We start from the raw sequence: 25,881 nt of genomic DNA on the forward strand, positions 1-25,881 counted from the left end.
CTTACATAAGTGCCTATGTTTGTGAGCATTTAGACCACACTGGGTCATATGGTCAGACAAGATATTACAGCAACAGCATCCGCACCGCGGCCGTCACAGCAGGTACTGGGCTGATTAAAGCTGTCCTCCACTCTAGATGTCATCAACAATGGCTCCTTTTATGGTCACTGATATCACCCAATGCGCGTTTCCACTGCAAAGTCTTCCTCAGGGGCTAATCTCTATTAAAAGTTGAATTAGTTAATATGGGTTTGAATATATTATCATTGTGCTATTTTATCTGTCTGGTTAAATTCTCATATGCAGTATGCAGTGTTTTTCCATGGTCTATGACCACCTTTATTATGAGCTCACTGCAGAGTATGCATTATATCCTGAAGATGTATTTCCTTCAAGACAAAACGCGTAGGGCTAAGGGTACTTTGACGAAATCTATTTCTAGCCTTTACACTGACTCTCCGTTATACCTCATACCAGCGACTTATTTGCGTATGCGCTAGGTATTAGCCAGTGCTCCTACATTCCCTCCCGTCAATGGAACACAAAGTTTCACTGAACCACAAAGTTTCATCCTCGTGTTTATCGCGAGATCTGGTGGACTGGGAGCAAGTGACTAAAGGCAGCCGCGACTGTGTGCGGTGTTCCGGCATTCCTCATGGAGACCAGACCTGCCACCAACCAACATCGTAGCAAAGACAGGATTGTTTATCCTAGATGCCTGTATTGTCTGCTACTTTGTAAGTAGCTGGCTATTTTTGCGCTGTACATCAATACAAGCATAATACTTCACCATATTTGTTTTTTCTCTTCATTTACAAGTTCCTCTCCTACTTGGTGATTTAACTCTTTTTATACGATCTTAGCTATGTTCATGTAAACGTTATTTGGTTATCTATTTCGTTTATCATTATTTGCGCCTGTGTTTCTTCCAATATATACACTTCATATCAGTTATTATCCCCACTTTTATTTATACTGTTCCTTATTTGTTTCATTGGATACATTTATAACACTCACAGTTCACATTTTTTCACACCATATTAGTGCGCTCTATTTCCTGTGTTTTCTCTGACACCAGTCGTAAGACACCTCAATTCAAAACATCAGGGGGATGTCAAGTGTCTAGCATTTGTTGGTATCTATCATCTGCATAGTATGGTAAGGGCAGGAGATATTGACAGTCGACTACTGCAAACTGAGGCTGAATTAATTTAAACCTAGAAGCCGAATGGCCTCAATTAGGGTTCACCTTCACCCCCTTTATTTGAGGTGTAACTTTGTGTACAGTACTATAGCTCACATCATTCTGCTGTTTACTTTAGGCTGCAGCCACACTGCCACAGAGCGCTCTCATGCTTGGCGTTTGGTGTGCTCACTTTAATGTCATCTAATGAGCATGGCCACGCTGAAGCTTCATGCGCGCGCACGTGCACGTACGCTCGGCAATGCTCAGCGCTTGGGCAACATGGAAAATTGATTTCCAAGTGGAGTTCCAGGGAACTAGTCCCAATATCAGGGCTCAGTAATGGTCATGGCAAACAAACAAATAAAGTCCATAATAGGTAATTGCACACCAGAGAATAGAGCTCAAATCCAAGCTACATGAGACTTTTATAACACCTGTATATTTTGTACTCCTGTCAGTTAATGCATATGTACAGCAGTGGTATAATGTCCCAGAGAAGGTGGCAGACCTATATATATACCATAAGGGTCATGCCTGCCTAATCAAAGAAGCAAAATATACAATGACAATGGGAGTAAACAGGTAAGTACTCACTGAAGTAGCAGCTCTTCCAGAGGTGGTGCGTGCCTCACGCCAGCAAGATAGATCAGGTAGGTGTCCCATAAGGTCAAAAACGGAGCACAGCATTCTCATGCTGCTGTGCTCCGTTTTTGACTTTATGGGACACATACTTGATTTCCACGTGCTCAAAAGGATCATATGATCCAAAATGACTTCACGATAGTTCCTTCAATAACACGTCCCGATCCAGCCAATTACACCCCCTTCCCTTAAACGCAATGCCCCCTGCTTGCAAATTGCAGAAGGACAGCCGAGCGCTCATGCTTGGAGAGTTGGTGACATCACCGCTCTCCAGCATGAGCACGCTCAGTGGCAGCGAGGCTGCAGCCTTATCTGGAGGTTTTCTAAGGACTCTGTATACGGTGATTAATACCATTTATAACCAGTTTCATTGTGGTTCATTGATATAATCCTTATCTTTACCCTTATAGACCGTTTCAATTTATGGGCTTCTACATCCATGATAATATCTATCATTCTGTGCTTTATTCACATTATTATTATTTGATTTTTGGTCTGATTTATTTGCACCAATCTATTTATTTATTGTTTAAGTGCAATTTGTATACATACCAATAGATGGCGCTGTCATGAAATGTTGTTGCTTGTCTTGTAATAACCCTCTGAGATTGTCATGACAACGCCTGGGTTTTTAAAGCGCACCTGTGAGACCCATGCTTACTGCCCAGATGAAGCTCCTTTACAGGAGTAAAACATACGTTGGGACGTGTCTTGTTAATCTGAAGTACTTTATACTTTATATTAATGCACTGTAGGGACTAGCAAATGTATACCACTAGTCTAGAACCATGATACAGTGCTAATGCATACCGGCTGCTGATTTATATGCTTAATGTTTGTGCAGTTACAATACTTATTTCCGTGATTAAAGCATTACTTGTCCTGTTTATACTACTCAGACATTAGCAATTTGTTGATTTATTGTAAATATATAATCAGCGAGTATAGGTTATATTGGCATACATCTCTCACAGCTGACAGCTATCATTTCCGTACTAGCAGGCAGTGAATGTACCGTTTTTATTGCTGGTCCTATCAGCTGTTTACACTCAGTGAGACACTGGCCATATACAGATGCATCTCCCTTTCTCACAAGGTAATACCTTTACCTTCAGTGCAATATTATTTGTGAGCAAACTTTATATTAACCCTGGGATTTGAGGTGATCGTGCTGGTCTCATCTATCTACCGCTTACATTTTGCGACAGACGATCATAGGTAATACACTGGTTCTATCCTTTGGGATCATCTTATTCCAATCTTTGATCAGTAACATTGTAGAAGCCCTGTTTAACCTAGTAGCTTACCTGCTGCAGGGTTCTGCCGGTGCAGTGGTTGTGCTGTCCTTTTGGCTGGTGATTACCCCTTTATTGGGGGTCCTCTGTCTTTCGTTACCGTGGGGGTGGGGGTGTGGTGTGATTTGACTCACATTATTTGAGGCTTGACAGGAGAATAGCAGCATTAGCATATATTATCATAGGTGCAGCCACTAAGTAATTATTATTACTTGTGTGACGATGGAGGGGATTTGGCCCGGGATTAAAGGGGTTACACCCCATTTGGCCACCCCTGACCGCACCAGGAGACAAGGGGTTAACTGGGCTGAGGTCCAGAAATGTGATGTAACCCTTGTTATGACATGTAAATGCATGTTCCCCTGTTCCATTGTATTGTCTGGTTACTCAGTGTTTGCATCACACACACACTAGAATCTATCCGGGAGCACAAGGGTTAATAGTTCTTTAATGATTATAGCTCTTTGTGTAATTTTCCCGCCTTTTCAGGCACCATTTTGCAGGTCCCCATTGGCCGCCATTAGGGCTCAATGCATTCCAATAGGAATTTGTGCTGTTTTAGTCCTGTTTCCTGTAGTGACCAGCAGGTGGTGCCCGAGAGGGAGAGCGGCGGTTTCCCATTGAAAGTCAATGGGCTCATTGACTTCAATGGAGATGCCTCGAGGTAACCTAGTTGGCTGCCGTCCAGACCGCAAACCGCAAAGCGGATACAATGTCCTTCAAAAGAGCTAAAATCACTGGGTCAAGTTCAACGTCAATTAGCGGGGGAATAAACAGTTCTAGGGCACCTAGGGATAAAATTCTTTTTGCCCCTAGTTCCTAGGCATCCCCCCACTCGACCACCACCGGGTCCCCGAATCCTGGACCCCCGATAAGGGTCGAACCAGATAGAGCGGGTCGCGCCATAGGCTTCAATGGCGGCGGCAGAAACAGCTCAGAAAAATTACTAAGTGTAAAATGTTGAAATGTGTAAGTCCATATCTCCGGTTCTGGAATGCCCAGAGGGATGGGATTTGGGTGACATGTAGCCAAGATTCTGGCTTTAATGCATGCCCATTTCCAGCCCCCTCAGACCAACCATACGGAGTATGGACCCCCTTGAATTTCGGGACTTTTCCCATAGACTTCAATGGCAGAAAACCCCCATTGACTTCAATGGCGGCGATTTACCATTGAAAGTCTATGGCGGAGCTGCCCGTTGTTTTCAATGGGGATTTAGTGAAAAGCTGAGATTTCTTTGTCAATGGAGATTTTTGTATTAAAATGATTTAATGTGCATTTGTGTAACTCCGGTTTCTTGGGTCGTAGCAAGTCGCTTTTTGGACCATATGGTGTCCCAGTTCTGGCAAGGAGAACTGGAAAGTTTGGACCTGCTAGACCTAACGGAACCGGATATTTTAATATGTTTATGTTTTATGCTTAATAGTGTATCCTAAGGTATGGATAAGTTCAAAAGGAAATTCTTTTGGGCCATAAGGTAGCAGATGGCCCTGGGGACGCCGCTATGTCTGGGATTTAAGTGCTGTTCAAAGAGTTTTGTCACCCTCACTGTTTATCCGAGGCCCAAACCAGAACAGGTCTTAAGTGTTCCAGATTAACACCTTCCAACAAAGGTTTTCCTACCATAAAGCCAACTGGATAGACTGGCTGGCATTCCTGATGTAAATGTGGGGCTTCAGAAATGAGACCCCCAGAGTTCTACTGCGAATGGGCCAACTAGCAGGGGGGCATGGGTCAGAATGCTTTCCCACGTTAGTGAGTGGCTGGAGGTAATTTAAAACCAATCCCCTGTGCTTAAGGTTAAGAATAGAAGGAGAAAGGTTTATAAACTGCTGTCCACCCAAATATCCTTTGTCTTCGTTTGCTGAATGATTTCCTGATTGCTGAGAGAAACGCTATGCACTGTCTTCCTGCCAGAGGTCTTTCATGTCTTTGGTGTCTTGATGACTATGAAGAGTGCTGTATGAACTGCCAGTCCAGATATGACTGCTTCATCATTTCCATTTTAAGTAAGTGTCTATATTTTGCCTGTTATTTGTACATATTTGCTGTGTTCACCTTTATCAAGGAATAAATTATATTTGTTATATCTAAGTCTCGTCCCAGTTCAAACCCAGGTATATATATATTTATATATAGTTTTGGTGTCAATTACAGCCTGTCGCAAGCTCTCGTGACAACTTGTACATCTGATATACTCTTCATTTACAGGTATTTCACCTGACTAGTGTGGTTGTCCAGCTATTATGGATGGCACCATGTTTATATAGAGCTTAATAACTGGCCAATCTATAGTAAGTAATATCTATTGCATACTAGTTATACTGCCTACCTGATATACAATGACCTAGTTTGGTGCCACCATTTGATAATTCGCCCATTAGTAAAGTGTATTATATCAATACCTCTTACTTTATCTCAGTGATTAATATAGTCATCTAGCTGTTATAACTATTACCCTTATACAGTGCATTCTATTAGGACACTATGGTTCATCTTTAACGTGAATCTAGCCAATATTGCTGTACCTTTGTCTCTAACAATAGCCACTAATTATTTAAGTACTCATTTTAGATATTTTGGTTCATGTTTTAATAGATTTATTAAAAGGTATATTTTATATAGTGGTGTGCATAAAAGTGATTTTCGGCAGGCATATCTTTTCCCTCCAATTTGCTCTGATATCATATCTAATCACATATTGCACCCACTTGATTCATAATTATTGTTTACACTCCCTATATTTTTGGCCCCTAGTTGATCAACTTAATTTCTTGTTTTTTAAGTTGCATATATTTAAAGAAGGTTCTTCAGGGATATTTAACTCTGTGCATCCTGAAAAGAAAGCTCTGAGCTCCTCTCTATACTATATAATTAGTGTAATCTACATATACCCAAAGATCCCCATTCTCTAAAAATCTGAGGGACAGATCCTCAGAAGGTCGCTAATTTTTTTATTCAAATAATGAATGAGCTATAGGGGCCTATGCACTAAGCAGCGATAAGCCATATATCACCACCTTATCGCCAAAAAAGACTACTGCTATTCAGCAAGCCCCGATAAGTCGGCGATAAGAGAGCTTTTCGGCAAATTTTATTGGTGAAAAAGAAATTAATCGCCAAACGCACAACGATAAACCACTTATCGCCACTTATCGCCACTTATCGCCAGCTTTTCAAACTCGTGCTATTCTAGTAGCCTCGATTAGCTTATTGAGGCTAATTGCGGCACTAAAATTGAGATTTCCTCTCAAAATCGTCTCGCCAGGAAAAGTAGACAAAAGGGTGGTGAAAAGCTGCCGATAAGCAGCGAGACGGGATTTAGAAAGAATAATCCATTTTTCCTGCATCGGATTGATGCCGGGAGACTCCAGAGCTGATATCCATTAATATCAGCACCGGAGGCACCCGGCATGAATCCCATGCAATAAAAATGCATTTACAGGCAACTTCATTACCTTAGCGGCTAACCGCTAAGGCAATGAAGGGATTAAGGAACAACAGCAGCTTTATTGGGGGCAGAGGGGGTGAGTGAAGCAGGTGAGTGAAGCGGGTACTTGGCCCTTCATCACCCCCTTTCCCCCCAATAAACATTACAATATGTACCCTAAACGGACACAGATTAATACAATAGCAGTCAATGGGCAATGAAATACATTAAACGAAAGAAATACAATAAAAAACCTGTAAAAACAATAACATACTTTCAATATTTTACTTACCTTTAGACGCATTGGCCCTCTGAATCCAGGGGTATTAGGAAGCTCTCATACCGTGATGTCATCAAACTTAATCCAACGCCATACACATTGAAGATCTGGAACAGGTCACAAAATTCTAATATGTTAGTGCTTTTATTAATTGAATTTATTGGCTAGTGCTTTTATTTATTGAATTGTGGTGTTTAGGTGCTTGTGTATGTTTTATTATAGTGTATTTTGGGCCTTCATGTATTTTTATTAGGCTGTCCATTGACTGCTATAGTGGTTTATCACCCTCATATTATATGGGTATGATGTACCACTATGCCGTTCAAAAGGTACAGGGTGGGTATACTGGGTCCGGGGTGAGTGGTTAGGCCTCCCGTGTGGGTAACGTGGGTAAACCCTTAATAACTATAGCGGTTATTAACAGCTAAGGCGAGGACGCCCTCCATAGACGAGGACGCCCTCCATACTCTGGAATTTCCATACTTTTGGCAGTGACAGCTTCCTGCCTATAGCCAAATCAGGTCATGCTCTGACAATACTATATTTTCAATATCTGGGAGTTTGACCTTAGGTATTTAAGATAGTGAATTGTGTGTAGCTGAGAAACATGAATACTTCCTTTTCAGGACAACCCACAACAACCCCCCACCCCCCACCACCACCACCATCACCCAACACATAAAGTACAGTAATGGGCAAAATCCCTATTATCCAGATCTGGATAATAGCACATTTTATAATTAAAAATAAAACTTTTACCCAGCCAGAATAAAGTAAATGTATTTATTTATTTATAAAAATGTTTTACCAGAAAGTAATACATTGAGAGTTGCCTTTCATTTTCAAGTATGTCCTGGGAACAGAATTATAAAAATACATGGTTACATTAAAAGAACAGAGGTTATACAGTCAATTCACAGGCATTTCATGGACAGATAAAGTTGAAATATTGGGTACAAGGGATAAAGGGGCTGATGAGATTCAGATTGAAAGAGAGCAGCTTTAACATCACTAAACATCAGCGAACGGCAGCAAACAGCTCAGACCCTTTAGCTGTCCTTCTGCTGCGCCAAAGACTGTCCACCTTTGGGGGAAATGCAGATGTACACTGGGGGTGTTGAGATTCAATTTAGCTGTGAACACAAAGTTCTTTGTCTTCTTTACTCATTAACATTCCAGTGGGTGGGGTTGACGTTCCACAAAGTACACGCAAATGTTAACCCTTAGCACGCCGATCCTATGCAGTTGTTCTTACCCCTGCCGGGATGTAGGCCACCATCATCCTCATCTTTGTCCTCCATGTTTTCCGTGGGTAGCAAAATTAACTTATTGAAGCTATTAGAATAGGCCCCTATAAGTGAAAAAAACTCTCAAATTGTTCCATTAAAACTTATCTATATTATGAGATACTCAACATAACAAGATTATTAACAAGTCTCTAAACTCCTCTGCCCTTCCTTATATCCAGTGGTGGATTTAACATTTTGCCTCCCACAGGCATGTACATTTTTGCTGCCCGGGCCACCTCCTCCTCCTGCAGCACCGCCCTCCTCCTTCTGCAGCGTTGCGGCGTGTAATGATGCGGCAACGTCATGTGACAACGCTTTTCCATGTCAGAGAGGCGCCATGTGACCTCACGTTGACATGGCAACATATCGTCATTTGACGCTGCAATGCTATAGAAGGAGGTGGGCGGTGGAAATGAGAAGGTACGAAACCACTACAGACGCCCCACGTTCTCACCCGGCAATCAGTAGGGCCTCTGTATATGTGAAAAAAAGATACAAAACAGAAATATTGCATATATACTTCATTCAAAACTATTAAAATACCCCATTCCGAGGTGGCTGTTAGGGTCAGTGGTAGTTCAGTAAACTATCTTTCATTGATAGGAACTCCAGTGACTCTCATATATGTAATATGGCAATTCAGTGATTCATGTCAAGCTGCATATCATAGAGGTTTTGACAAAAAGTCACCTTTAAATAGGTAAATTCAGGTTAGTTGGTATAACATTCTTTGGCTTGTATATATATATATATATTATTTTGCAAATATCCCTTTAAATATCCCTTTAAATATGCTATATCCTCTATCAAAGCATGTAGGTAGGCATGTAAATAGCTGACAGATTAGCTAGATGTCTAGCTTTTCAGCATTCCCTATGCCAATTGTAACATAAAGATTGCGTTTGTTACAAATAGTAGGTATACAGTGCCTAGCGTATGTATGTACAAAGGGAAGAGATACGGGGCTATTAAACGTGTTAAAGCCCCCGAAATGCTGCGTAGTCACAGCAAATCTTGTGCTGAGTCTATGTCTGGACTTGGCGTATGATACAAGCCTGTCTTCTCCGTGCAGCTAACCACTGAATTCCGCCACCTCTGATGACGTCAACAAATGATGTCTATTCCCGACGACCGTTTCACGTAAGGCTACGCTTCTTCAGGGGAGGAGGAGTTACTAACCCCCTATACATTTGTTGAAATAGGTAATTGTTCCTACTGGACCATTGTTGTCTAGAGTAATTTTTCCAGCATTGAGTGCCGGGTGCTATGGGGATACTTCTCTGATCTGTTTGTCAACACTGTTATACGTAACTATATACTTCCACAGTCAAATCTGGACAATATAAAAAGTATAATAGGTTAAAGCTTTAGGGAAACTGATTTTTTTAAAGGGATCTAGACTAAAAAGTTGTCCTCATGTGTATGCCCATGTCCAGATCTGCGGTCTCATTACTAATATTTCATTTTGGAGATTCCAGCAGACTAGGAGCTGCGTTCAGAACACATTTGTAATGTGTTCTAATCTCAAATGTACTTTTATGTAATAGAAAATGTGAAAATGCAAACCCTGCATTAGCTGTTTTCACACATTTTAATTTCAGAATGTCATAAATGATAAGAGAAGAAATAACTGTCTCTCACACACTGAAGATTGTTTGAGTTCCTTTTTAACTTACAGTTGTGTAATCTACCAACATGTTCTCACAATTTTCCCTTTGTAAGAAGTTTGATACAGACCTGACAAATCCATATTCAGAAAACATATATATTTGTAAGTTTATACAATGGAAGAAGTAACTTGCCTATAAAGTATAAATAAAACATGTATGGGGGCTATGTATCATGCTAAATATGTATTTTGACATTAAAATGGATGTATCGAGGTATTTTACATGGGTGTTAACTGCTTTAGGGTTCCATTCCTCAGCGGAATACTTAAAGAATGTCAATAGGAGGAATTAGGGGAGACACATTTTTTTCCACACACTTTTGGGGGTCTTGATATAAAGAACTCTATATAATTCACCAATTTTGTTTTAAAGGGTATTTTGCAGTTTGTCCACCAGGTGGCATTCGGTACATTTCAATGAATGTATTTAATTGTTACACTTTGTCAATACAATACAGTACTTACAGTTATACATTGCAGCTGTTAGAATTAGTCGCTTAATCTTTCCTAAATAAGTGCCTACCAAGCTGCAAATGCTACCCAGATTTATAAATACTAGAGATTGGATGAACCAGCCGGAAACCATTCCGCAGATTTACTTCACAGATTTTTCCAAAATCCGTTCCGCACCTTGGAATTCGAAGGCGGATTAGGCAATAAAAAAAGGACAGCACAGGTGTACGAAGTGAAACTTCTTAGCATTTTGTCACTCTCTAAAGTGGTTCATTCATGCAAAATGATAAAAACCTAAATATAATTTGTGACAAATTGCAAAGCAGTGTGACTTAGAACGTATGTATGTGGGTGTGTATATATAAACACACACACACACACACACACATGTGTGTGTATGAAAGAACAATAAGCGCTAAAAAAACTAATTTCAAACTAACAATATCATAAAAATTCGGGAATATAATACACAATAAAAATATACCAGAGGAGGTGCTACCAGTAAATTGCTTTCCCTATTCCAATGCTGCCAATTAGGTCCTCGGCCCCACAAAAGCCGAGAAGATTTGGGTGATGTAGATGACCTAGGCGCAAAGAAAAAGAAAAGAGGGATGGGAAAAATAACATAGGGTAGTATGTCTGTAAAGGGTCTTCAAAATATGTAAGAGATGCACTTACAACAGGATACAGAATTAAGGCTTTTCCCCAGTACCTCTGGAACTTGATCTTTCACATGAAACCAGGAACCAGGATTATCTATTCTCCAGGATAGTATAGCAATGATGAAATATCCAATCCTTTCTCCAAACACACTGGGACCAAAGTGTAATAAATTCAGGAACCGGAAATATTCTTAAACCCAATCTGTTTGCAATCGGAGAATAGATTGTAACTTCTTATACCAATGTATGTCAGGGATTCATAAGGAGCCTAGGTAGTGTATTCCTATTTATTAAAAATATATATAAAGCCAGAATTACAAATATCAGGACACATTTAAAAATGCAAAGATTTACATAAATAGTAGGAGATGGTGCTCCGTATGGTCTCAATATTGACATAGATCTGGGATCCTTCCTTAGAGACTAAAGTGTTTCATTGAGATCTTAGGAGCCAATAGAATGTTCTGACTCCATTTTGTGTGTTTCCTTCTTTTGCATTGTGTACTGTTCATTCCATTTCTGAATTGATATCATATCAGTGCTGTTTAGAGTATTTAATGGTACTTTTTCATATGACCATCGTCACTGTCTCATGTTAAATGTTCGAATTAATATTTTCTCTCTATGTGATAATTGTTCGATGTAAGATATTTTTCAGTCATACGTATAACTTGCGTCTCCAGGTGTACCTATAGAAATTACTATTGTGATTAGATTGTTGATACTTGTACAAATTAAGATCCCTTAAAGGGTTATCTATTATTGTCCGATTTAAATATTTTTGCAGTATGTTTATGCTAATTGTTCGTTTTAGGAATTCTCCCAATATCAGAATGTATTGTATGTCTTTAGGTGCATTTACATACAATATCAATTGTTTGAATTAAGATCCCTAAGAGGGGTACCCATTTCTCATAGTGTCTTTAAGATAAATTGTTCGATTTATGAATCTTCATAATATCATCATGTAGATGTCATGTTTCTGGATGTATTTCCAATAATCATTATTATGTTTGGATTTCTGTATATCTGTTTGCATTGAGAACCCTTATGATTTATTAACTTTACATGTCCTATTATTCAAAATATGATTCATTACAACAATTTTCAAGCTTAATGCTTATTTGGAACTCTTATTATAATAATGGTTCATGTGTTTCTAATGCTTTGTCATGTTTCTAGAACTTTATATATCGTTCCTAACAGGGATGTTTCATTATATGGGGCTATGAATTTTATAATCCTTATGGCTCTGTTATATTGGTAACCTAAAGGGTTTGTAATATTAGGTCTATTCCAAGTTCTGATACCAATTTTAAAAAAAATGTATATTTTGTGTTATTCGGATTAAAGCTGCAGTTCAGTCTTTTTTTTTTTTAATTTATTTTTTTACTTTAATAGTTTAATGTGTGCAATCTCTATTTACCTAAAGAACTGTATAGCTGTCAGTCAATCCGTTCTCCATATCCTGATCAGCGAAATTTTTGTGACGTATTAAAAGCTGGGTTTTGTTTATAATTTGCCTCCGGCAATGAATATTCATGAGTCTCCCAGTGACGTGTGCTCGCTCCCGTTCTGCCGCTGTGTGGTGCCCCCTTCTGCCCGATCCCTGTGGCTGTCAGCTTGCGCGAGATGGAGGGGGCTTGTGCCGCCAGTCGGGAGGGGGGAGTGGGAGATGTGTCTCCCTTCTGCCCCGATCCCTGTGCCTGCCTCCCTGCCCGCACGGGAGATGTGTCTCCCTTCTGCTGAGATCCCTGTGCCTGCCTCCCTGCCCGTGCGGGAGATGCAGGGGGGTTGCGCTGCCTTGTGGGGGGTGGGGAAGGGAGGGGCGAGCGGGAGATGTGTCTCCCTTCTACTCCGATCCATGTGCCTGCCTCCCTGCCCGTGCGGGAGATGCAGGGGGGTTGCGCTGCCCCCGTGGGGGAAGGGGTTGTGTCCCGGAGCAGTGGTGGCAGCAAGGTGGTGAGTATGTGTGATTATATATGTCTGTGTGTGTGTGTATATATATGTGTGTGTGTGTGTGTGTGTATATATATATATGTGTGTGTGTGTATATATATGTGTGTGTGTGTATATATATATGTGTGTGTGTGTGTGTATATATATGTGTGTGTGTGTGTGTATATATATGTGTGTGTGTGTGTGTGTATATATGTGTGTGTGTGTGTGTGTGTATATATATATGTGTGTGTGTGTGTGTATGTGTGTGTGTGTGTGTGTGTGTATGTGTGTGTGTGTGTATATGTGTGTGTGTGTACATATGTGTGTGTGTGTATATATATGTGTGTGTGTGTGTGTGTGTATATGTATGTGTGTGTGTATATATATGTGTGTGTGTGTGTGTGTGTATATGGATGTATGTGTGTGTGTGTGTGTGTGTGTGTGTGTGTGTGTGTGTATATATATATGTGTGTGTGTATATATGTGTGTGTGTATATATATATGTGTGTGTGTATATATATGTGTGTGTGTGTATATTAGTGTGTCACCACAAGTACCCAGTCACCCACCCACTCACCCTCTCCCGCCCACCCACCCACTCACCCTCTCCCGCCCACTCACCCACTCACCCTCTCCCGCCCACCCACCCACCCACTCACCCTCTCCCACCCACCCACCCACTCACCCTCTACTCACCCTCTCCCACCCACCCACTCACCCTCTCCCGCCCACCCATTCACCCTCTCCCACCCACTCACCCTCTACTCACCCTCTCCCACCCACCCACTCACCCTCTCCCGCCCACCCATTCACCCTCTCCCGCCCACCCACCCACCCACCCTCTCCCGCCCACCCACCCACTCACCTCTCCCACCCACCCACTCACCCTCTCCCGCCCACCCTCTCCCGCCCACCCACTCACCCTCTCCCACTCACCCACTCACCCTCTCCCGCTCACTCACCCTCTCCCACCCACCCACTCACCCTCTCCCACCCACCCACTCACCCTCTCCCGCCCACCCACCCACCCACTCACCCTCTAAACCCACTCACCCTCTCCCGACCGGTCACCCACTCACCCACTCACCCTCTCCTGCCTGCCCACCCACTCACCCTCTAACAAACCCTCAACCCGCCCACCCACTCACCCTCTCCCAGTCACCCACCCTCTCCCTCTCCCACCCACCCAGTCACCCACCCTCTCCCTCTCCCGCCCATCCAGTCACCCACCCTCTCCCTCTCCCGCCCACCATTAGTTCTTACTAGGAATTTTATTCCATTTCTTTTGTGTGTGTGTGTGTGTGTGTGTGCGCGCGCACACACACACACAAGCGGTCTGACAGAAGTATTCTCTGACTTCCAGTGTCTGCCGCTGCTACAGCGTAACTCCTCCCTACCGCCCTCCTGTCCCGCTCCTGTCCCATTCACATGGTCCTCTTCTCCCTCCGCCACCACTGCTATCCTCTGCCGCTGCCGAGCTTCGCTGCAGGATACCGTCCTTCTCTCCCTCCGCCGCCGGCTACTGTCCTCTGCCGAGGTCGAGCTTCGCTGCAGGATGCCGTCCTTCTCTCCCTCCGCTGGCAATACTATATTCACTCATTCTACACTGCCCAATCACTATGGACATTTGAGGGCAATAGAGAGACTATTTCCAACATCCCTTGTCTTGCGGGATCACGATCACCAAACCTGACCTCACGTCCAGATTGCACTGCGGGTGTGGAGGACTTCCGGGTCGCGCTGTGACTGTCTCTTACCTGTATCCCGTGTCGGATGTCGGTTTAGAAGAGCTGGGACTACACAGACGGAGAGACCGGCGCACAAGCAGAGACATATCGTGGGCGGTTGGCGAATGAGTACACTCATTATATGCTTTTATTAATCATTTGTTTGTGAGTTTGCATTTGTTGGTTCTATTTATTTTTATTAAATTGTATTTTTTCATGCTGCACTAGGATCGGGCGCTTTCTTTTTTTGTTGTTCGCAGATTTCTGGGAGTTCGTTGTTCCTTGCGGAGAGCAGCCAGATCCTACATATGGACCCTTGGTTTGGTTAATTTTTTCATTTTTTATCAATTTTTATTTTTAATATTTTTATTTTTATTTTTTCATTTTTAATGATTAGATTTTTTCATAATTTAACATCTGTGTATACCTATCAATTATTTTTAGTATTGTATCACCATCCAAGAGTGTTTTCATTTGTGTAACATTAGATACTTCATGGCACTCATTGCTTATTTATAGCTATTTTATTAATATATCGATTAGCATTTTTTTCAGCAGCTTTTTACCATTTGCATATCCAGCATTTATCATTCATCACATTGTGTGTAATTTTATTAGTGTGAGTCAATCAGCCATATATATATATTTTTTTTATATATTTTTTTCATTGTAGACCCATGCCATATTTCATACGCTGATTTACATTTAATACATCCATTTTTGTATATTTTTAAGTGTCAGTTTACACCTAAGGAGCGCAGTCTTTTTCTTTCTTTTATATATATATATATATATATATATACATATATATATATATACAGTGCTTGACAAATCACCCAAAAATCTACTCGCCGAACCAAAAAATCTACTCGCCACCTAGTCCCGCCCCCAACCCCGCCCCTAGTCCCGCCCCCAACCCCGCCCCTAGTCCCGCCCCCAACCCCGCTTTTAAAAAAATACATAAATAAAATAAATTGAATAAATTCCTAGTAAGAACATTCATTTTTGACATAAGTTTATTTATTGTATTACATTATACTACAAATAAGATAGAGAGGGTGTGGGGGAGAGACAGAGAGAGTGTGGGGGAGAGAGAGAGAGTGTGGGAGAGAGACAGAGAGGGTGAGGGGGAGAGACAGAGAGGGTGTAGGGGAGAGACAGAGAGGGTGTGGGGGAGAGACAGAGAGAGAGGAGGGGAGAGAGAAGGGGGGAGAGAGAGGGGGGGAGAGAGAAGGGGGGAGAGAGAGGGGGGGAGAGAGAGGGGGGGAGAGAGGGGGAGGAGAAAGAGGGGGGGAGACACACACACAGAGAGAGGGGGTGGGTGACTGACTGGGTGAGTGGGTAGGTGACTGGGTAGGTGACTTAGGTGACTGGGTGGGTGGGTAGGTGACTGGGTGGGTAGGTGACTGACTGACTAGGTAGGTAGGTAGGTAGGTGACTGACTGAATTAGGTAGGTGGGTGACTGGGCGGGTGGGTGACTGGGTACTTGTGGTGTCACACATACACTCTCCCCCAACACACACACATTCTCTCTCCCCCCCCGCCCCCCCCCCCCCCCCCCCACACACACACACACTCTCTCTCTCTCCCCCTCCAGACTGGTGGGGGAGTGACTGGGGTGTGGGGGTGTGCGGTGACTGGGTTGAGGGGGGGAGGGTGACTGACACCAGGGCCCCTGTGGGAGTGGAGGGGAGTCTGTGCTTTCCTGGGGCCTGTGATGCTGTCTGGTATTGCAGTTTGTCTCAGACACCTGCCCTTAGTCACTTACCCCTGTAGCCCGATTGGGTTGTGTCTCCTCTGTGTCCCCTGGTCACACTCAGCCTCCTCTGGGACTTTCTCCGACCTCTCTGCTCTGTTCCTGGCCCGGTGCCAACAGCTTCGCGCCAAAATGTTGCGCCGCCCGGCTTTCCTTCCACCGCAGCGCTTCCAGACTTCACCGGCTCCTCTGCTGCTGACGTGATATCAGCAACCCCCAGGTCCCAATCCTCGGGCACAGGTTTTTTTTTTTTACACAAGCATAGAACCGCGTGCGCTGCGCGGCCATGAGGCTGAGTCGCCAGGAGACGAAATCTTGTTGCCCCTGGCGACCTGGCGACCGTATTTGTCGAGCACTGTATATATATATATATATAGAGAGAGAGAGAGTTCTTCAGTATTTATTGATACCTTTTTTTTATTTGGACCAACACTTTGTGTCATGGGACAAGCTTTCAAGAGTTTTCCTCTTCCTCAGGTCAAGCAATACCATAAATATATACGCACATAAACATGCGCACACACAGTGTATATGTGTGCGTGTGCGCATGTTTATGTGTGCGTGTGCGCATGTTTGTGTGCGTGTGCGCATGTTTATGTGTGCGTGTGCGCATGTTTATGTGTGCATGTTTATGTGTGCGTGTGCGCATGTTTATGTGTGCATGTGCGCATTTTTATGTATACGTGTGTGCATGTATATGTGTGCATGTTTATGTGTGCGTGTGCGCATGTTTATGTGTGCATGTGCGCATGTTTATGTATACGTGTGTGCATGTATATGTGTGCATGTTTGTGTGCGTGTGCATATGTGTGCGTGTGCGCATGTATATGTGTGCGTGTATGCATGTATACGTGTGTGCATGTTTGTGTGTGTATATATGTGCGTTTGCGCATGTTTATGTGCGCATGTGCGCATGTTTGTGTGTGCGCATGTATACGTGTGTGCATGTTTATGTGTGCGTGTGCGCATGTTTGTGTGCGTGTATATGTGTTCATGTATGTGTGCGTGTGCGCATGTATGTGTGCGTGTGCGCATGTATGTGTGCGTGAGCACATGTGTGTGTGTATGTGTGCGTGTGCGCATGAATGTGTGCGTGTGCGCATGTATATGTGTGCGTGTGCACATGTGTATGTGTGCATGTATATGCGTGCGTGTGCATATATATCTATATCATACACACACATACATACACACCTAAGCGCCGCAGGACCCTGTGCCTGCAAAATGTCTCTGTAAAGTGCTATGTAAAACTAGCAGCGCTATACAAGAACAAGCCATTATTAATTTTAATAACACACACATTGAATTGTACACATTCACATACACACAAAATTAAATATACATATTGTTTACAGTATTATATATACAGATTTGATTTTAAATGAGTTGTTAATATTTAACATTAACTACACACGTGCAATGCAATAAGGTTTAATTAATTAATTCTGAGCTACTCCTTTTCTGCTGCTGCTGCTGCTGCTGCTGCTCTGTCAGTTCTGGGGGAAGATCATGTGACCAGGCAATGACTGATACATTTGTGCTCATGCTCGTGCACGGCTGTGGTGAGGGCAGGACTCACAAAGGGGTGTGCCAGAGCCTGTTACAGAAAAGGAAGGGGTTGTGCCTTTCTAAAGGGTTGCTATAGAAACAAAAATGCTCGTTACATTAGAATACATAAAAAATTGTCTTTCAAAGTTGTTTTTTTTAAAAAAAAGAAAATGCTACAAGTATTTTCTCACAGTACAGAACTGATTTATTAAAAAAAAACCCACACATGCAGGATATTGACTGAACTGCAGCTTTAATGAGTATAGAGAGATTATACATATACCATGAAGGGTTAATTTATTTAATATCAAATTTTCATGGGGTGTGTTTATTCCATATGTATACTTTGAATAATCACTATTGGAATATATATGTTTTTATATATTATTATGTTTGCAGCTTTGATCTTGTTCCATAGCTCTTCATACTGATTGAGATCAAGATTGTGATGTTGCTATCTGGTTGCTTTTTTTGTGTGTGGTTTGCTCCAATTTATTTAAGACCATCTATTATTAATCTAGTCTTTATTAAGCTTATCATACGATTTAATATTGAGATAACACTTTAATTGTTGAACCAATGTGAGGGAGGAGGTGCCTACATAAGGAGGCAGAGAGAGATAGTGAATTATTAACCCCTGATGAAGACGGAAGTTGAAACGCGTAGGGTGTGGTTTCTGTAGGAGAGGATCACCAGAGGATCAGCAGCGTTTGAATCTGTGGTGTACTGGCTAGTGCTGTGCAAAGTTTCGTGCTGAGAGGAAAGCCCTGGGAGTCTTGCGGAAGTGAAGCGACACACAGCGGAGTCTGATCGTTGAACTACAATCAGAATCTCGCGAGACAAGGAGTGGCTGTCCAATGTGACGCGGAAGCGGTGAGTGGGAGGGGAGAAGTCGGTTGTGTACCGTCGGGTACAGGGATATACTGTCCCAATTCCACCACCCAGAAGAGCGTCAGTGTAGACGGAAGAAGGAGGACAATCTAAAGACTCTCTCTGACGGAGGCACCACGCTCTTATGGGATATCCTCTTTCCCTTACCCTGCACATGAGCTGAGGTAATATAGCTCATAAGGGACTCTGGTATTGTTGCTAGTGTGCCTTGGTATATACTCTTCCGGACTTATAGTGGAATTGATCCATTACAACATCTCCTACTACTTATGCATATCTTTGCATTTTTTATGTGTCCTGATATTTGTAATTCTGGCTTTATATATATTATAATAAATAGGAATACACTACCTACGCTCCTTATGGATCCCTGACATACATTGGTATTTATTTCTAGCTGCGGGACATTAAGTGTATCATTTATTTTATATTCCTACATTGGTTGTCTATGGTTTGGCGCCGAAAGCTGTACATATATCCCTAATAAATTGGTGTAAGAAGTTATCAACTATTCTCCTAATTGCAAGCAGATTGGGTTTAAGAATATTTCCGGTTCCTGAATTTATTACATTTTGGTCCCAGTGTGTTTGGAGAAAGGATTGGATATTTCATCATTGCTATACTATCCCGGAGAATAGAAAATCCTGGTTCCTGGTTTCATGTGAAAGATCAAGTTCCAGAGGTACTGGAGAAAAGCCTAAATTCCGTATCCTGTTGTAAGTGCATCTCTTACCTATTTTGAAGACCCTTTACAGACATACTACCCTATGTTATTTTTCCCATCCCTCTTTTCTTTTTCTTTGCGCCTATGTCATCTACATCACCCAAATCTTCTCGGCTTTTGTGGGGCCGAGGACCTAATTGGCAGCATTTTGAAGACCAATTGCAGACATACTACCCTATATTACACACACAAACATATATATATATATAGTGAACATGGTGTCCCACCAGGAGACAAGAACAGCACTCAAAGATATAATGCAAAAGAAATTGTATTAAACACAAAAAACAGGCACAAACAGTCCAACGTTTCGGTCCTGTATAGGACCTTCCTCAGGGGCGTGCTAGAGAACAATGCCCACAAAACACATATATACCCATCACCAACATGTGTGTACAATCAAACCCAGCTGTTAGCAATTAAAATCAGGAGTATTTGCAGACGCATAGGAGCCCCGTCATCACCGCGCATCAGCCCGGCTTCTCTGCTCCACTGTTTACATCCGGCTGTCACTGCCATACACACCGCGCATGCGCATCCACAGGTGGAGCCAGCAAGCACAGCGGCCTTCTGCGGCGTCTCCCGTTGCCATGGCGACGTCACGAAGCGTCTGTAACCATGAGACTGCAGGCAAAAGCAGACTGCAATAGAGAGCAGGAACGCCGGACTTTACGAGTAAGACGACGTCACCTCACCACTCACTGCAAGTCCTGTAATCAACATAAAGGTGCAAAATTAAAAAAACACATACAAGGTCTAAAAAGCATATTCCAAATGCACGGTATTATTGAAATAAATAGCTACTCTATACCTAGTGTCACGTTGAAAAGAAATGTATTACACTTTCTAAAAGAATACATTGTGAATCCTTATTTCACTTTCACTCAATCTCTTGTGCATACTATGAAATAAAATAAATGACATACTGGCTGTATCACATAATTATTATTTTTTCTCACATTCACTAATATAGGGTAGAATTAGTTATATTAAGCTTTAAGGTGCACAAAGAATGCGACCAAAATCATTACATTCTAAGAACTCAGTGTCTGTTACAAATGCAAACTCTCAAAGAATCAGATAAGAAACCATAACAAAAAAAATTGAAGCCATTATGAGTTTCTCAATTCAAAAACTATTAAAAGTTGCTCGTCAGTCTGGGCATACAATCTTATAACCCGGGGAAAAGCATAACTAATTGCACCCCATGACAAAAAAAGTTTGTTATATTTATGCTAAAATGACAGAAAACAGAGTCTATTTTGTAAGAGGGTCAATATATATACAGCCGTTCCTCGTTTATGTGACGGAATGCGTCCCGCAAACCGCCATTGGATAAATGGACCATCAGATTGCGGGTCCATGTTAATCTGCGGCGGTGAGTGTCGGATAAGTGGTTCCAACGTGGGATAATGAGTCCAGCGGACTGCATTGCGCGGCATCGGATAAGGCATTCGACGGAAATTCGACTGTTGGATACCGAGGACCACCTGTATATATACATTCTTTTCTTAAATAGATTAGTAAATTAAAAGGTGCAACTAATCCATGTGATTTATGTCACAAGACCAATTAACCCCCTTGCTGCGAGGCCATGTATTGCGAAGCAATTCCAGTGGGTTAGACCTGAAGAAGGAAGTTATGTTGCCTTTAAAGCTCATGTATGGGAACGTCTCCAAAGTATCACTGCCTGCTAATAATGCTCATATTGTGCTGGAAATTAGTCACAAAAGTGACAATCAAAGAAACACACCAACAATCCCATTATTTTATTGGAGTAAAAGAAAATAAACAAATTTGAGAAACACCCTGCCCAGGAGTAAAGCAAACAACTTAACAAAAATGCATTGAATCCTAAATAATTAATTATAGATGTTTGGACAGGGATCCCATTGGTTCCCAACAGGACTTGTCAATAATTGAATGGCTTCACGTTGTGTATAAAAGCAGCACCATCAGGCATTGCTGCTAGACTTGTACCAGCCTAGATCTCCATCCCTACAGCAGATTATAACTAGAAGAGCAATAATGCCTGGCTCAAAGGGTGGTGGATGCAAAGCTTCTGACCGTAAGTAATTCTTTATGATAACGAATAGGGTTACATGGAATTTACTAGTTGATGCCTCTATTATAAATGCAAATGGCAGGACTGAATGGCAAAGAGATGTTGTTAGCTGTATATAGTTGTTGCAAAGATTTGTATTGTATTGGTACTTAAACAACAGTGGAAAGAGGATAGTTGTAATCTGTGCATACTGTAGTTCTTTATGGTGTTGCTATTCTATTTATCAGGGAGATACTTAAAGATCATTTGAAAGTCAAGTAAACTGTTCCAAATTTATCATGATAAAGAGATTTTTTTCCCCCTGAAACGGAAATTGTAAGCATAGTATAAACTGATGTTTCTGCAGAAGCAAATAAAAGCCAAGATTATTGTAAAAATTTTTTTAAAAATTAAAGAGAAGCCAAGGGAAATGTATAAAAATAAAGGTGAACAAAATAAAAAGATACATTTTTTGCTTCCATCACATATATGAAACATGTGAACCAAGGCATTGTGCCTAATTTTGAAGCAGATTGTTAAAATGTTGTAATGTTAATGCAACTCAGAACTGCAGGGTGTTTGGAAGTAAGGAAAATGGAAAAACATGAGGGGCACAAACACTGAATTGTGAAAAGTAGCTTCTTCTTTTACTCTCCTCAAATCCCTCGTTGTTATGCATTCACCCTGATACATGGATGGATGACCTTTTCTATTGTTTACTTAATGGCAGAAATGTACTTGTTGAACCCCAATCACCTACTGGAGGTTTTCAAACGCTTTTGTATGATTGGCCATTAACTATCACAAATTCAAGTTGTATTTATGAGGTCAATAAAACAGATACTGGATTTGCACTTACTGTGACTGTCTCAGTGATATTCATTCTCTCTCATTTCAGCGTGTGCACCAGCTAATCCATGCAAGGACGCCTGCCCTGCCCCAAAATGTCCAGGTAGGAAAATTTACTTGGTCAATCAGATCTTAATCCGGTTGTTTACGGAAGGGCCTGTAAATCATTGTGCAGCATTATGCACAGTCACACTGTTTGTGTTTTTTCTCTTTACAGTACTCCCAATATATCATAAAACAATTCATTAATACCCATATTTTATTACTATGGGGGAACAACAGTCATTTTAAACTTGAGCATAAAATAGAAAGGAAAGAATGACTGTAGAAACCCTGATGATGCTTGTTATGAATAAACTGCTCATTTGAACCAGCAATCTCCTTCATATCACTGCCTTCTCCTTGTCTGTAATTGTACGAGAGAATTTTGCCTTTTTCCAAATTGACTCTTTTTTTAAAACTGAAATAGCAATAGATTTACAATAATTTATATACAATAAGGGTTTGCACCCTCACGGGTGTTTTAGTTTTGTAATAAAACTTTTTCATGTTTTTGTTTTGTATTTATAAGAAAAATGATGCAGTAACAAATCTAACTTTGTTTCAAATGTTTTTCAATGATATATTTTCAGATTCCTAATTGTTTTTAGAATTGTATACTTATTTTTAGTATTTTGTTATTCTTTATTGTTATATTTTCACGTGTCCCTGCTTCTTTTGAGTTCTGTTCATAATTTGGTAAAAATAACAAAAACAAATGTTTTTATTGGAAACAAAACAACATTAGCAACCAGAACCCCACATTTTTTTTTAGAACCAAAACACAATGGAAGGTTCTTTAGTCTTTAGATAGTATTATTAGTGATGTAATTATTAAGCCTCTGTTAATGATTGCCATCACACTGTACCTGCTAACTATCTCCAGGTCAGGAGAGTGATCAGGATACAGTCTTGAATTCGATGCCCATTAGCTGGACTGTTTGCCACTTAGTTTTATCAGAGTAAGATCTGGAGAAAGATTGGCCCAGATTATTATCATACTATTTAGATGGAGATACATGGAAAATAAAGTATGTTGTAATATTGTGAGAAAAATACATTTTTAACCAATCCAGTCTTGAGTAGAGATAGGTAGATTGTAGGCAAAACCTGAAGCAAATCACAAAACTTATTTAAACCAAAACCACATACAAACAAATTTTTAATTAAGCCTCTGTTATTGATTGCTGTTATACCTTCTTGCTATCTCCAAGTCAGTAGTGTGATCATGACACAGTCCTGATTTCGATGTCAATTTGATGGACTGTTTTCCACTTTGCTTTATCAGAGTAGATCTCTAGAAAGAGTGGCCTAGATTATAATCATACTGTTAAAATGGAGATACATGAAAAATATTCTCCAATGATGTCAACTTGAAGAGACTGAGGTCTGTAAAATTTGGGGAGTTTAGAATTAGAAGGGAATTTTAAGCGAAAAATACTGATTTACATTGGTTAGACTTCATGGAAGTTTATTGATCCCCTGATACTAACAATCAGTGAGACGTACTTCAAATGAGACTGACTTTGATTAAATGAGACCTAACAGATGTGTAGGGTCACCTGTATCTTCATTTATGGATTCCCAAAATGTCCAGTACGTCAGAGGTGAATATTTTCTATGCACTTCTATGTCCCTACTTTTAGTGCATAATTAATTAAAGTCTCTCAAATTGGGGGATTTCTGTTTTATGTAAGCTGTCTTTGTATGATCTGATTTTTTTTCTTACATTTCCTTCATTTAGAAGTAATCAATGTATCTCAGCTATTCCTCAAATTATACTTTTATTTCTCATCAGATCCTTGCCATCAAGGTCATGGGGGTAGCAGCGGTGGAGGTCAAAGCAGCGGAGGTCATGGGTGTCAAAGCTGTGGAGGTCATGGAGGTCAAAGCAGTGGAGGTTATGAAGGTGGAAGTGGAGGTCACGGAGGTGGAGGTCACGGGTGTCAAAGCAGTGGAGGTCACGGAGGTCAAAGCAGTGGAGGTCATGGAGGTGGAGGTCACGGAGGTGAAGGTGAAGGTCACGGATGTCAAAGCAGTGGAGGTCATGGAGGTGGAGGTCACGGGTGTCAAAGCAGTGGAGGTCATGGAGGTCATGGAGGTCATGGAGGCGGAGGTCACGGGTGTCAAAGCAGTGGAGGTCACGTAGGTCAAAGCGGTGGAAGTCACGGTTGTCAAAGCAGTGGAGGTCACGGAGGTGGAGGTCACGGAGGTGGAGGTCACGGAGGTGGATATGGAGTCAAGAAGTAATCCCTCTGAATCCATTTCGTGTGTTGACTGAAAGGATTAAACCTTCTGTTAACTCTTTACATTACTCCTTAAGAAATCAGCAATTAGAAACCCCTTTATTGTGTCTCATTACAATATTAAAATATACTTATTAAACCATTTGTTTTCTGATTTGTGCTGTCGATTTTTTTTAAATGTATATATGTATATTATTATTTTTTTTGTTATTAATATTTAGCCAACCAGGTACAACATCTTTTACACGGACATAATACAAGATGCAACGGGGGATTGTGTATAAAGCCACACAAAATATATTTAAATTCAAGCATGTTGATCCTGTACCACTTTGTGTCAATGTACAGTATCAAGATGCTTTGCTCCAATTTTGCTGCACTTGCGCCAGTCCCTTTGTGTTGAATAGTCTTCCTGGTTTATGAGGTATTACCATTTTTTTTATTTACAAAATATTTAACCAGGAATAAAAAAATACATTGTGAGTTGCCTCTCATTTTCAAGTATGTCCTGGGCAGTGGCGGAATTACATCATCAAATCCAAGGAACTTCTATCAAATTTCTTACACTTTATGCAAATCTTAGGCAGATACATTTATTGACACAGTAAAAAAACAGAGAACAGAGATTAAAAAATGGTAAAAGAAACACTATTAAGATATAAAGAAATACTACATAATGTAAAAAAAGATGCATAATGTAACTGTCTCCTAAGATTAACTATTACTCTATATAAATACTGCCCTTACTGCATGCAGATTTAAGAGACACAACGTCTGAGGAAAGTAGCTTGATGTTGCCAAGAACAGAATAGTTCAATAAACTTTACAACAAAATATTTTTATATATAGGTTATTAATTAAACTGATATGGTCTTTTTCGTGAATCGTCAACAGTAATTCAAGAAAATGTCTGTTATTGATCATTAATGACTACTGAGGTTTAGCAAATAACCCCTTGGACTCAAGTTGGGCTCCTCAATACAGGCATGGAGATACACATGCATTACAGTTATTATAATAGACAGCTCTTGCTAATCTAATTAACAAGCACAGTAGTGTTTCAATTCATTTTGCTTCCAGATGTCATAAATATTTAGGAATTGTTCTTATTAACACTGTCCAGTTTATCTTGAGAAAACAGGGGTGATAGTGGAAGCCAACAGATGGGGTTCAAGAGCATCACAATCATCAGTGAAGAAGACCAAGTCC

At 41.0% G+C, this 25,881-nt stretch overlaps 1 protein-coding gene and 1 long non-coding RNA gene across 4 annotated transcripts in view; one reads left to right on the top strand and one right to left on the bottom strand.

Moving 5' to 3' along the window:
• The first annotated feature begins 612 nt into the window (after positions 1-612).
• LOC142465558 (uncharacterized) lies at positions 613-24,513 on the top strand. Its single transcript, XR_012787921.1, has 3 exons — positions 613-737; positions 22,437-22,490; positions 24,225-24,513. It is a non-coding gene; the product is annotated as an uncharacterized LOC142465558 (long non-coding RNA).
• The window catches only part of CYTL1 (cytokine like 1), a 45,221-nt gene continuing 42,919 nt past the window's right edge, over positions 23,580-25,881 (bottom strand). For all 3 annotated transcript variants that reach the window (XM_075569550.1, XM_075569541.1, XM_075569532.1), the window contains one exon: positions 23,580-25,880. In XM_075569550.1, the coding sequence (XP_075425665.1) occupies positions 25,797-25,880 (84 nt within the window). In that variant the 3' untranslated portion in view covers positions 23,580-25,796. The remainder of the gene's footprint in view (position 25,881) is intronic.

Source organism: Ascaphus truei, chromosome 1 (genome assembly GCF_040206685.1).
Source record: "Ascaphus truei isolate aAscTru1 chromosome 1, aAscTru1.hap1, whole genome shotgun sequence".
Lineage (NCBI taxonomy): Eukaryota > Metazoa > Chordata > Amphibia > Anura > Ascaphidae > Ascaphus > Ascaphus truei.